The sequence below is a fragment of the Pristiophorus japonicus genome, chromosome 8 (assembly GCF_044704955.1).
Source record: "Pristiophorus japonicus isolate sPriJap1 chromosome 8, sPriJap1.hap1, whole genome shotgun sequence".
In the NCBI taxonomy this organism is placed as follows: Eukaryota; Metazoa; Chordata; class Chondrichthyes; family Pristiophoridae; genus Pristiophorus; species Pristiophorus japonicus.
Window position 1 is genome coordinate 57,278,524 of NC_091984.1, and position 12,124 is coordinate 57,290,647.

Genomic DNA, 12,124 nt, shown 5'->3' on the forward strand with positions numbered 1-12,124 from the left:
GCTAATCGTGCCAATCTCCTCCCCATCCACTCGCTGCTCCCATTGTGTTAGTCGCTGATACGGCCATCTCTGACCACTTCCTTGTATTGCTCTCCACCTACATCCCCCCTCCCCAACCCTACCTCCTTCTATGTGCCTCCTTCTGGAAAAATAACTCTCCCGACTCTCTTACAACTGCACTTCGCACTCCCAAATGTCCAGCCTTTGGCCCTCCATTCACCATGACATTTCTGTAGCGACCGATCTGCTCAATCACACCCTCACCACTACCTTTGATGCCCTAGTTTCTGTTAAAACAATTACACTCTCTCATCCTGGCTATCCCCCTGGTACAGCCCTGATCTTTGCTTCCTTAAGTCCAAGGGACGCAGACTTAAACAGATATGACGGACAACTGATTTAGCCATTCACTGCCAGATCTGGCTGAACCACATAAAGCATTATCGGGTCCTGCTCTGGTCTGCCAAAATTGCACACTTAACACTATTCCAGAATCATTCTGGAATATAAAGCTAGACCCTGGCTTCTATTCTCCACTGCTAACCATCTTTTTAAACCCCATTCCCCAGTCTCCACCCTCACCTCCGACAATAAGTGTGAGGAGCTCATGGACTTCTTTGTCTCAAAGATTGAAACCATCTGTTCGGCTGCCTCTGCCTCTTCCTTTCCATCCCCAAGCCCACCGGGCTAAACTTCCTCTAAGGATCACCCCTGCCCGAGCCCTGACCTCACATCTTTCTCCAATTTCTCTTCACTCTTCTCTCATGACCCTTCCTGAGCTCATCCTGAGCAATAAAGGTACAGCAGTTAACATGGATGACTTTAATCTACATATAGATTGGGTTAACCAAACTGGTAGCAATACGGTGGAGGAGGATTTCCTGGAGTGTATAAGGGATGGTTTACTAGACCAATATGTCGAGGAACCAAAGAGAGCAGGTCATCCTCGACTGGGTGTTGTGAAATGACAGAGGATTAATTAGCAATCTTGTTGTGTGAGGCCCCTTGGGGAAGAGTGAAAATAATATGGTAGAATTCTTTATTAAGATGGAAAGTGACATAGTTAATTCAGAGACTCGGGTCCTGAACTTAAAGAAAGGTAACCTTGATGGTATGAGACGTGAATTGGCTAGAATAGACTGGCGAGTGATACCTGAAGGGTTGACGATGGATAGGCAATGGCAGACATTTAAAGATCACATGGATGAAGTTCAACAATTGTACATCCCTGTCTGGCGTAAAAATAAAATGGGGAAGGTGGCTCAACCGTGGCTAACAAGGGAAATTAGGGATAGTGTTAAATCCAAGGAAGAGGCATATAAATTGGCCAGAAAAAGTAGCAAACCTGAGGACTGGGAGAAATTTAGAATTCAGCAGAGGAGGACAAAGGGTTTAATTAGGAGGGGGAAAATAGAATATGAGAGTAAGCTTGCAGGGAACATAAAAACTGACTGCAAAAGCTTATAGACATATGAAGAGAAAACGATTAGTGAAGACAAATATAGGTCCCTTGCAGTCAGAATCAGGTGAATTAATAATGGGGAACAAAAATGGCAGACCAATTGAACAACTACTTTGGTTCTGTCTTCACTAAGGAAGACACAAATAACCTTCCGGAAATACTCGGGACTGAGGGTCTAGCGAGAAGGAGGAACTGAAGGAAATTCTTATTAGTCAGGAAATTGTGTTAGGGAAATTGATGGGATTGAAGGCCGATAAGTCCCCAGGGCCTGATAGTCTGCATCCCAGAGTACTTAAGGAAGTGGCCCTAGAAATAGTGGATGCTTTGGTGGTCATTTTCCAACATTTATCGACTCTGGATCAGTTTCTATGTATTGGAGGGTAGCAAATGTAACCCCACTTTTTTAAAAAAAGGAGGGAGAGAGAAAACAAGTAATTATAGATTGGTTAGCCTGACATTGGTAGTGGGGAAAATGTTGGAATCAGTTATTAAAGATGTAATAGCAGCGCATTTAGAAAGCAGTGACAGGATCAGTCCAAGTCAGCATGGATTTATGAAAGGGAAATCATGCTTGTCAAATTTTCGATAATTTTTTGAGGAGGTAACTAGTAGAGTGGACAAGGGGGAGCCAGTGGATGTGGTGTATTTGGACTTTCAAAAGGCTTTTGACAAGGTCCCACACAAGAGATTAGTGTGCAAAATTAAAGCGCATGGTATTGAGGGTAATGTATTGACGTGGATAGAGAACTGGTTGGTTGACAGGAAGCAAAGAGTAGGAATAAACGGGTCCTTTTCAGAATGGCAGGCAGTGACTCGTGGGATACCACAAGGTTCCATGCTGGGACCCCAGCTATTTACAATATACATGAATGATTTAGACAACGGAGTTGAATGTAATATCTCCAAGTTTGCAGATGACACTAAGCTGGGTGGCAATGTGAGCTGTGAGGAGGATGCTAAGAGGCTACAGGGTGACTTGAAGAGGTTAGATGAATGGGCAAATGCATGGAAGATGCAGTATAATGTCGATAAATGTGAGGTTATCCACTTTGGTGGCAAAAACAGGAAGGCAGAATATTATCTGAATGGTGACCGATTAGGAAAAGGGGAGGTGCAATGAGACCTCGGTGTCATGGTACATCAGTCATTTAAAGTTGTCATACAGGTACAGCAGGCGGTGAAGAAGGCAAATGGCATATTGGCCTTCATAGCGAGAGGATTTAAGTATATCGGAGCAGGGAGGTCTTACTGCAGTTGTACAGGGCCTTGGTGAGGCCACACCTTGAATATTGTGTACTGTTTTGGTCTCCTAATCTGAGGAAGGACATTCTTGCTATTGAGGGGGTGCAGCGAAGGTTCACCTGACTGATTCCCGGGATGGCAGGACTGATGTGAAGAAAGACTGGACCGACTCGGCTATTATTCACTGGAATTCAGAAGAATGAGAGGGGATCTCATAGAAACATAAAATTCTGACAGGATTGGACAGGTTAGATGCAGGAAGAATGTTCCTGATGTTGGGGAAATCCAGAACCAGGGGTCACAGTCTAAGGATAAGGGGTAAGCCATTTAGAACCAACATGAGAAGGTACTTCTTCACTCAGAGAATTTTGAACCTGTGGAATTCCTTACCACAGAAAGTTGTTGAAGCCAGTTCGTTAAATATATTCAAAAGGGAGTTAGATGTGGCCCTAATGGCTAAAGGGATCAAGGGGTATGGAGAGAAAGCAGGAATGAGGTACTGAAGTTGCATGATCAGCCATGATCATATTGAATGGTGGTGCAGGATCGAAGGGCCAAATGGCCTACTCCTGCACCTATTTTCTATGTTTCTATCTTGTCCATGAAATCCACTTCCTCCTCCCTTAACCCTATTCCCACGAAACTGCTGAACACTCAACTTCCTTTTCTGGCTCCCATGTTACCTGACAATGTTAACGGTTCTCTCTCCTCACATACTGTCTTCCCCCCCCCTCCCTCAAATCTACTGTCATCACCCCTCGTCACACAAAACCAACCCTCGACTCATCCGTCCTACAAACTACCTCCCCATCTCCAACCTCCCTTTCCCCTCCAAAGTCCTTGAATAATGTGTTGCTTCCCAAAGCTGTGCCCACCTTTTCTGTAATTCCATGTTTGAATCCCTCCAATCCGATTTCCGTGCCTGCTACAGTACTGAAACGGCTCTCATCAAAGTCACACATTACATCCTTTGTGACTGTGACAAAGACAAACTATCCTTCCTCGTCCTTCTTGACTTGTCTGCAGCCTTTGACATGGTTGACCACTCTATCCTTCTCCAACGCCTCTCCACTGTCGTCCAACTGAATGGGTCTGCACTTGCCTTGTTCCATTCTTTGCTATCGAATCATAACCAGTGAATCACCTGCAACGGTTTCTCTTCCCGCCCCCGCATCGTTAGCTCTGGTGTCCCCAAGGATCTATCCTTGGCCCCCTCCTATTTCTCATCTCCATGTTGCCCCTTGGCAATATCATACGAAAACATCGCATCAATTTCCACATGTACGCTGATGACACCCAACTCTACCTCACTACTACTTCTCTCGACCCCGCCTCGGTTTCTAAATTGTCAGACTGCTTGTCCGACATCCAATTCTGGATGAGCAGAAATTTTCTCCAATTGAATATTGGGAATACAGAAGCCATTGTTTTCAGTCCCTGTCACAAACTCCGTGCCCTAGCCATTGACTCCATCCCTCTCCCCAACTTCCGCCTGAGGCTGAACCAGACTGTTTGCACCTTGGTGTCATATTTGACTCTGAAATGAGCTTTTGAGCACATATCCTCAGCATAACTAAGACTGCCGATTTCCACCTCCGTAACATTGCCTCTCTCCACCCTTGCCTTAGCTCATCCGCTGATGAAACCCTCATCCATGCCTTTGTTACCTCTAGACTTGACTTCCATGCATTCCTGGCTGGCCTCCCACATTCTACCCTACATAAACTAAAGGTGATCCGAACTCGCACCAGTGCCGCTCACCCATCACCCCTTTGCTCGCTGACTTACATTGGCTCCCAGTTAAACACCACCTCGATTTCAAAATTCTCATCCTTGTTTTCAAATCCCTCCATAACCTCACCTCTCCCTATCTTTGTAATCTCCTCCAGCTCCACAACCCCCCCCCTCCCCCCGAGATGTCCTTGCTCCTCTAATTCTTCCCTCTTGAGCATCCCTGGTTCTAATCGCTCAACCATTGGTGGCCATGCCTTCTGTTGCCTCGGCCGTAAGCTCTTGAATTCATTGCCTGAATCTCTCCGCCTCTCTCCCTCTCTTTCCTCCTTCAAGAAGCTCCTTAAAACCTACCTCTTTGACCATGTTTTTGGTCACAGCCCTAACTTCTTATGTGGCTTGGTGTCACTTTTTAAATTTCATAACGCTCCTGTGAAGCACCTTGAGATGTTTCACTACGTTAATGGAGTACAAAAGCAGGGAGGTCCTGCTGCAACTGTATTTTATGATGTGCAAAAACACACAAAACAGGATCTTTGGCTTATGGTTATTTTTTGTGTGTTTTCTGGAGTCTGGTGCCTACTAACCATATTAAGCACATCACCTGTAAAACTGTTAAAACATGAAGGAATTATGAACGGTGATCTGAAATAAAACATTAACATTCAAGATTCAGAAGGGATTTTGCATGGTGTATATTGGGGACATTGATGAAGACATTTTAATATTATTATGGAGTATATTCAGGATGAATGCAGCAGTCTATAATAATTTTGTCAGCGAGTTTTTGTAAATTGCAGTTGGATGTGCCTATTCCTTGGGTATTGGAAGACCTGATTTTGTTACCTATTAGGAATCAACGGGTGAATGAAACACAAATACTTAGTATTAATAACTTTTTTGTTGTATTAACTGATAGTGTCATTAAATTTTGCATTGCAATATAAAATATTACCATATCTGTTCCAAGAGTGGTTCAAGTGTAACAACATGCTTTCAGCTGCACAGTTTCACCTTGTTACTTGTTAGTCCCATTGCTGGACATGACCCTTTTACTCCCTCCCAGCCTCCAGCTTCCCCTCCACATGTAACAACAGCTCTCAAATAGTTATCCAACTCAGGTCCAGTACCTCCCATCAACCCAATTTGTGTCTGTTTTTAAAAAGGTACAAGATGCCAAATGCATACATTAGTAAAGGAACACATGTCCAGCGGCAAACAGAGAGCGATGTGTAAGAGTAAATGGTGCTAAAGAGTCGGAGGTAAATGAAAAGATGCAGACTAAATGGTAAAAATGTATGTGATCGGGTCGGGGTGCACGGGCTGGCAGAAAAGTAGAGATCGGACTTGAGTGTGCAAGACAATTGGAGATTCGGTTTTTGGAAGATGAAGACATTTTTCCCCTGTGAGGCATGCTATGGAACATGTATATCAATGCACAGAGTGTAAAATGTAGTAGCCTTTCTTAGTTTTGTTGTTCTCCTTCATTAAGTTTCATATTTTCTGAACTAGGTAAACACTTGCTACCATTTTCCAGTGGCAGTGGACCGTTGTCATGTCAGGTGTCTGCAGAATCCTCCAACTTAGTGCGTATGAGAAATCAGGCTTTGGGGCAGTCGGCTCCTTCCCTCACTGCTGGCATGGTAAGTCCAAATTACTTTTGACAGTGGCATTGAAAAATAACTTAAATGTTGAGGTTGCACAATTTGTGTGCGTTTCAAGTTTTTTTTTACAATTAACAAAACTAAACAACTCCAGTTTCAGTCTAATTTAGGACCTGTGATTTGTTAAGGTTTTTGCACCCTTTCTCAATTGTTCGATGTGAATCCAATATGGTACAATGGTATTTTATTAGGTATTACACAAAGGTCAGCACATATTGGTGCCTTAGCAGTAGTTTACAGTACAGAACAAGAATTATATCACCTGGCTGTCCTGGGTGGAGTTCGTGCCCTCTTGATCCGAGTCTTGAAGGAAGTTTCTACCCCGCCTAGGGTCTTTTCCACCTCATCCTACCTGGGTTATCCTCTGTTTGTTGGCCCTTATCTCGCCCTCACCCTACCTGGGTAAGCTCTGTTCGGATCCTGATCCTCCTCCTCGTGTACGACTGCTGCCTGGTTCCTTTCCAGGGCCAGCCCTTGCTCCTGGTGTTCTACAGACGAACTCTCGTAAGGGGTCCCCCTTTTATGTCACTTTTGCGGGCAATTACAGGGGTTGATATTGACGCAGGTGTCTACCCTATCGGGAACTTTCCAAAGGGAAGGATGGCCAATAGGGTGTCACAATTTATTTCAGACAATGGAAATTGACAGACAAGAGTCAGTCCACTCCCCATCCCTACCTTTGATATACAAGGGGTGATTGACTGGTCCTCATGTAGTCATACATTCATGGCTGACCAATCATCGACCATCTTATCTGGTTCTTGCTTTTTCTCAAAACCTAAGCCAGCAACTTCAGGACCTGTTAACTCCTGCTCTACAGACATTGTCTGGTCCCAGGCCTGGTAATTCTAAGACCCTATTATAAAGACAGTGGTTTATCTAGTTCCAAGACCAGTTAGTTGATACTCGCATTGTGTTAATTGCGTGGAGGCAGAATGCTTCTTTTTCTCTGTTTTGCAAAGCTTGACAAATTATAGGTTTTATGACGATTGTATACTTTGATTAATATGAAAAAGATATAAAGAAATGTAAAAGTTACATATCAAAAATATATGTCTTATAACAAATCAAGGTGCATGTGTGAGATTATCACAAGTGTTTCCAATCTGTTAATAGTCATCAGGTACATTTTTGGTTAATACAAAAGTGATTTCACAAAATACATATCCAATACAGATTTAATATGTAGCGGAATAGTCTTTCAGATTAGGGATAAGTATGATTGAAAAGGTTTATTGTAGGTGATCTCTACTTGGATTTGGATTGATGCTCATGTGTTTTTTTTAGGTGAATTGTATGAATTGCATTAATTTTCTAGGGGAAACATTTATAAGCATTACCTTTGCATGATGAGTAACTTTCAGTGTGCTAGTATTCCAGACCTAGTCACGGAAACTGTTATATTTAATCAGTAAATAAAGAATTACATGAGATTAAGACTCTGCTGGTCTTCCCCTCAAGCAGTTATGAAAAGTGCTGAACCCAATACATAATTTGAGAGGAACTGAATTGAAGTCATGTTTTTAAACTTAAATTGTGATTGTGCAATGAGAGATTGAGAATCAGAATCTCAATTGATGTTTTGTATGTAAATATCTGGGATATGAATGGTTTGCTATAGGGAGGGATACCCACCTGTAGAATGTTTTGATATGCATTGTTATTTTGTCTGTTCTAGTATGCACAACACAAGGACACAGTTAAATTGTGTGTGTGTATGTAAAAGCGTTTAAGCTTTAAGACGAACCATCTTTTCGGAGCTTGTTTTTGTAGGATTTAATAAATATTTTAGATTGTTGTGATCTCTTTGTAACCCAAAATCAAGAAAGGATGAAAATCTAGGCAAGAGAGAAATATTTGTAAAGGTTAAAGATGGCATCCCAAAAATATTCCACAACTAATAGAACAAAAAATCTTTGAAGCTCAAAAAAATAAGGAGGCATTTGTCGCACCAAAACACACCCCTCTATTACCCTAAATGACACACTTACTGCTTACCTTCAGTGAGCCAGTCTCCATGCTTGGTCTCCAGTTGTCTTGGTTAACCCTTGCCACTGGATCAAGACCTAGCTCTGTCAAGCCCGTGTGTTGGCTGGTGTGCAACGGCCATCCCACGTTAAAAGAATCCATGCACAGGCATCTTCCACCCTTCAGTATGTCGTTCGGGACCTAGAATGTCAGGTCCCTCATTGAAACACCTGTGAACTTATCCCTTTTTGGTGTGGAAGCGGGTCATTCTCAAGAGGAGGAATGGCCTAATACTATAATACTATATACAGGGTACTGCTTTTATGCACATCTATTAACTGGCTAGAATCTGGTATTTGGCAAAAATTAAAAATCCCCAGTTGTCTTAATACTGTACTTGAATCACTCCATTTATACTATGGATGGATTTCTGAGCAGTTGCATGTTTGTTAGATTTCTGCATATACATTTGTTCAAAGGTTGCATTGTCATTCTGGCTCAGACTTTCCTCCCTGTTGGCAGATGCTGCTCTAGAGAGTTGGTGAAAGTACAGCTGGCCTGTATGAGGGACTGAGCGCTCAGAAGCCAGAATCAAGATGTCCGACTTGACACAATTGCTGTTGGCGGCAGTTGTTCAGCTTTGTTGCATTAGTTGTTGGTCACCCAATAGGACCTTCATCCAAAGAGAGCTTTGGCTACATTGATGCTGAGTCACTTACATAGCATGATTACCTGTGATGTGCTTGCCCTGTAAGGCCAAGACATATTAGATGCATTTCCTCCTTCCTGTCCCCAGATCACATTTAGCAGTTTTATTAAGTCTGGTCAATTCCATTCTTTTGCTGCCTCAGGGTCTACCATATACATGTGCCTAAAAGTTAAGTTTAATAAGTTCCCTTCATATGATTTAAGAAGAAAGAATTATCTAGCTCTTTTCATGATCTTGGGGCGCCCCAAAACACTTCAATACTTCTGAAATATGAGAGTGTGTGTCTTTTTGGAACTATCCTGTGATTCTGTAACAGAGATTCCCACATCCAATTCAGATTTTACTGCATCTTGCTTTATTGTAACTCATAAGTGATCCGACTCCTCTGCTACCATGAATTTTAGAATCCTAGAAATTTACGTTTCCGAAGAAGGCCATTCGGCCCATCGTGTCGGTGCTGGCTGAAAAAAAGCTTTTCAGCCTTATTCCACTTTTCCAGCTCTTGGTCTGTAGCCTTGAAGCTTATGGCACTTGACGTGCATATCCAAGTACTTTTTAAATGTGATGAGGGTTTCTGTCTCTACAACCCTTTTCAGGCAGTGAGTTCCAGACCCCCACCACCCTCTGGGTGAAAAAAGGTTCTCTTCAACTCCCTTCTAATCCTTTTACTTTAAATTACGAATTACTTTAAATCTATGCACCCTGATTATTGACCTCTCTGCTAAGGGAAATAGGTCCTCCTACCCACTCTATCTAGACCCCATATAATTTTATACACCTCAATCAAGTCTCCTCTGTTCCAAAGAGAACAACCCTAGCCTATCCAATCTTTCCTCCTCGTTAAAATTTTCCAATCCTGGCAACACCCTCGTAAATCTCCTCTGCACCCTCTCCATTGCAATCGTATCTTTCCTGTAACGTGGTGACCAGAACTGTGGCGTAACTGGTGTGTTTTACAGTTCAAGCATAATCTCACTGCTCTTATGTATTTTCTGCCTCAGCTAATAAAGGAAAGTATCCAGTATTCTTAACCACCTTATCTACCTGTCCGGCTACCTTCATGGATCTATGGACATGCACTCCAAGGTCTCTCTTTTCCTCTATACGTCTCAGTATCCACTATTTATTGTGTGTGCCTTGTCTTGTTAGCCCTTCCCAAATGCATTACTTCACATTTCTCTGGATTCAATTCCATTTGCCACTTTTCTGCCCACCTGACCAATCCATTGCTATATTCCTGCAGTCTACAGCTTTCTACCTCACGATCAACCACACAGCCAATTTTTGTCATCTGGCAACTTCTTAATCCTGCCCCCTACATTGAAGTCTCAATCATTGATCTATACCACAAAAAGCAAGGGATCTAGTACTGAGCCCTGCGGAACCCCACTGGAAACAGCCTTCCAGACACAAGAACGTTACCTTTGCTTCCTGCCACTGAGATAATTTTGGATCCAACTTGCCACTTTCACTTGGATCCCATGGACTTTAACTTTTCTGATTAGTCTGCCATGTGGTACCTTGACAAAAGTCTTGCTAAAATCCATGTAGACTACATCAAGCGTGTTACTCTCATTGATCCTCTTTGTTACCTCCTCAAAAAATGCCATCAAATTAGTCAGACACGACCGTCCCTGAACAAATCCATGCTGACTGTCCTTGATTACTCAGTGCCTTTCTAATTGACGAGTAATACTGTCCCTCAGAATTTTTTTGAATAATTTGCCCACCACTGAGGCTTGACTGATTGGCCTGTAATTACTCAGTCTATCCCTTTCTCCCTTTTTAAACAATAGTCCAACTTTAGAAGTTTTCCAGTCCTCCGGCACCATACCTTAGCCAGAGAGGCTTGAAAAATGATGGTCAGAGCCTCTTATTTCCTCCCTTGCTTCTCTTAATAGCCGGGATACATTTCATCTGTACCTGGTGATTTATCTACTTTCAATGATGCTAAACCCTTCCTCTCTTTCTACATTTATCTCATCTAATATTTCACACTCCTCCTTAACTACAATGTCTGTATCATCCCTTTTGTGAAGACAGACGCAAAGTGTTCATTCAGAACCATACCCATGTCTTCCGCTTCCACACACGGTTCCCTTGTTGGTCTCTATTCGGTCCTACTCTTTCTTTAGTTATCCTCTTGCTCTTTACTATTTATAAAACAGCTTTGGGTTTTCCTTGATGTTACTTATCAATATTTTTTCATGCCCTCTTTGTTTTCCTAATTTCCTTTTTAATTTCACCCCTGCACTTTCTATACTCCTCTTGGCTTTCTGCAGTATTTAGCTCTCGGTATCTGACGTAAGCTTTCCTTTTTTGCCTTATCTTACCTTGTATGCTCCTTGATATCCAGGGGACTGTAGATTTGGGAGTCTCGCCCTTTTTCTTGGTTGGAAAATGTTTGCTCTGAACCCTCACGATCTTCTGACTGAAAGATGCTGAGGTATTCAGGAGCAATAACAACAACAACGTGCATTTATATAGCGCCTTTAACTGAGCAAAATGTCCCAAGGCACCTAACGAGCGTTATCAATAGAAATTTGAATACCGAGCCACAGAAGGAGATTTTGGGACAGATAACCAAAGAGGTACATTTTAAGAAGCATCTTAAAGGAGGAGAGAGAGATAGTGAGGGAATTCTAGAGCTTAGGGCCAAGGCAGCTGAAAGCACGGCTGCCAAACCTCTCTTGTATCTGCTCGAGCCTATAAACATTTAGTCAAACTCTGGAGAAATTTCCAGAACACCATCTCCCATGAGTCCACATAGGATCCTGTCCTTCAGCAGTTGGTCCTGATGAAGCAAATTTAATAGGACAGGCCACTGTGTAAAATTTTGACATTTTTATTATGATTAAACCTACTGAAAAATAACTCCCCACACCCCAAAAAAGATGCAGGATGCAGCTTGGGGCAAGGTTCCTCGGAAGCACCGACATAAAAGGATGAAGAAGAATAATTAAGCTAGTGCAGGGCTGATGAAGCACTATCGTCTGGGGACTCGGTCATATCTGGTTCATGGAATTCTTTGGAATTCTAAGGGACTTGATTTATTTTTTGGAAGAACATTCTATTGAAAAATGAAAGGAAACTGCCACCTTGTGGTTATAAAATGTTGGCAGGAAAAAAGTGAATTGCTGATTGTCAAAAGGATGAGTTGCTGTCTCTTTGCTATATTGTCTTCAGCCACACTCATGCAGCATTTTACCACATATCTATAGTAAAATGATAACTATAACCTGGGACCCCCTCTATAAAATAGTTTACACTGCTAAATACATTTTTAACTGAGGAAGCCAAGATAAAGTGAATGAATGTTAGTGAGCTAAATACCTGCCTGTGAATTTC

At 42.4% G+C, this 12,124-nt stretch overlaps 1 protein-coding gene across 5 annotated transcripts in view; it reads left to right on the forward strand.

The window, feature by feature from the left end:
• The window catches only part of mast2 (microtubule associated serine/threonine kinase 2), a 641,111-nt gene that overhangs the window by 68,289 nt on the left and 560,698 nt on the right, over positions 1 to 12,124 (forward strand). For all 5 annotated transcript variants that reach the window (XM_070886829.1, XM_070886832.1, XM_070886830.1 and 2 more), the window contains exon 3: positions 5,948 to 6,078. In XM_070886829.1, coding sequence (XP_070742930.1) covers positions 5,948 to 6,078 — 131 coding nt within the window. The remainder of the gene's footprint in view (positions 1 to 5,947; positions 6,079 to 12,124) is intronic.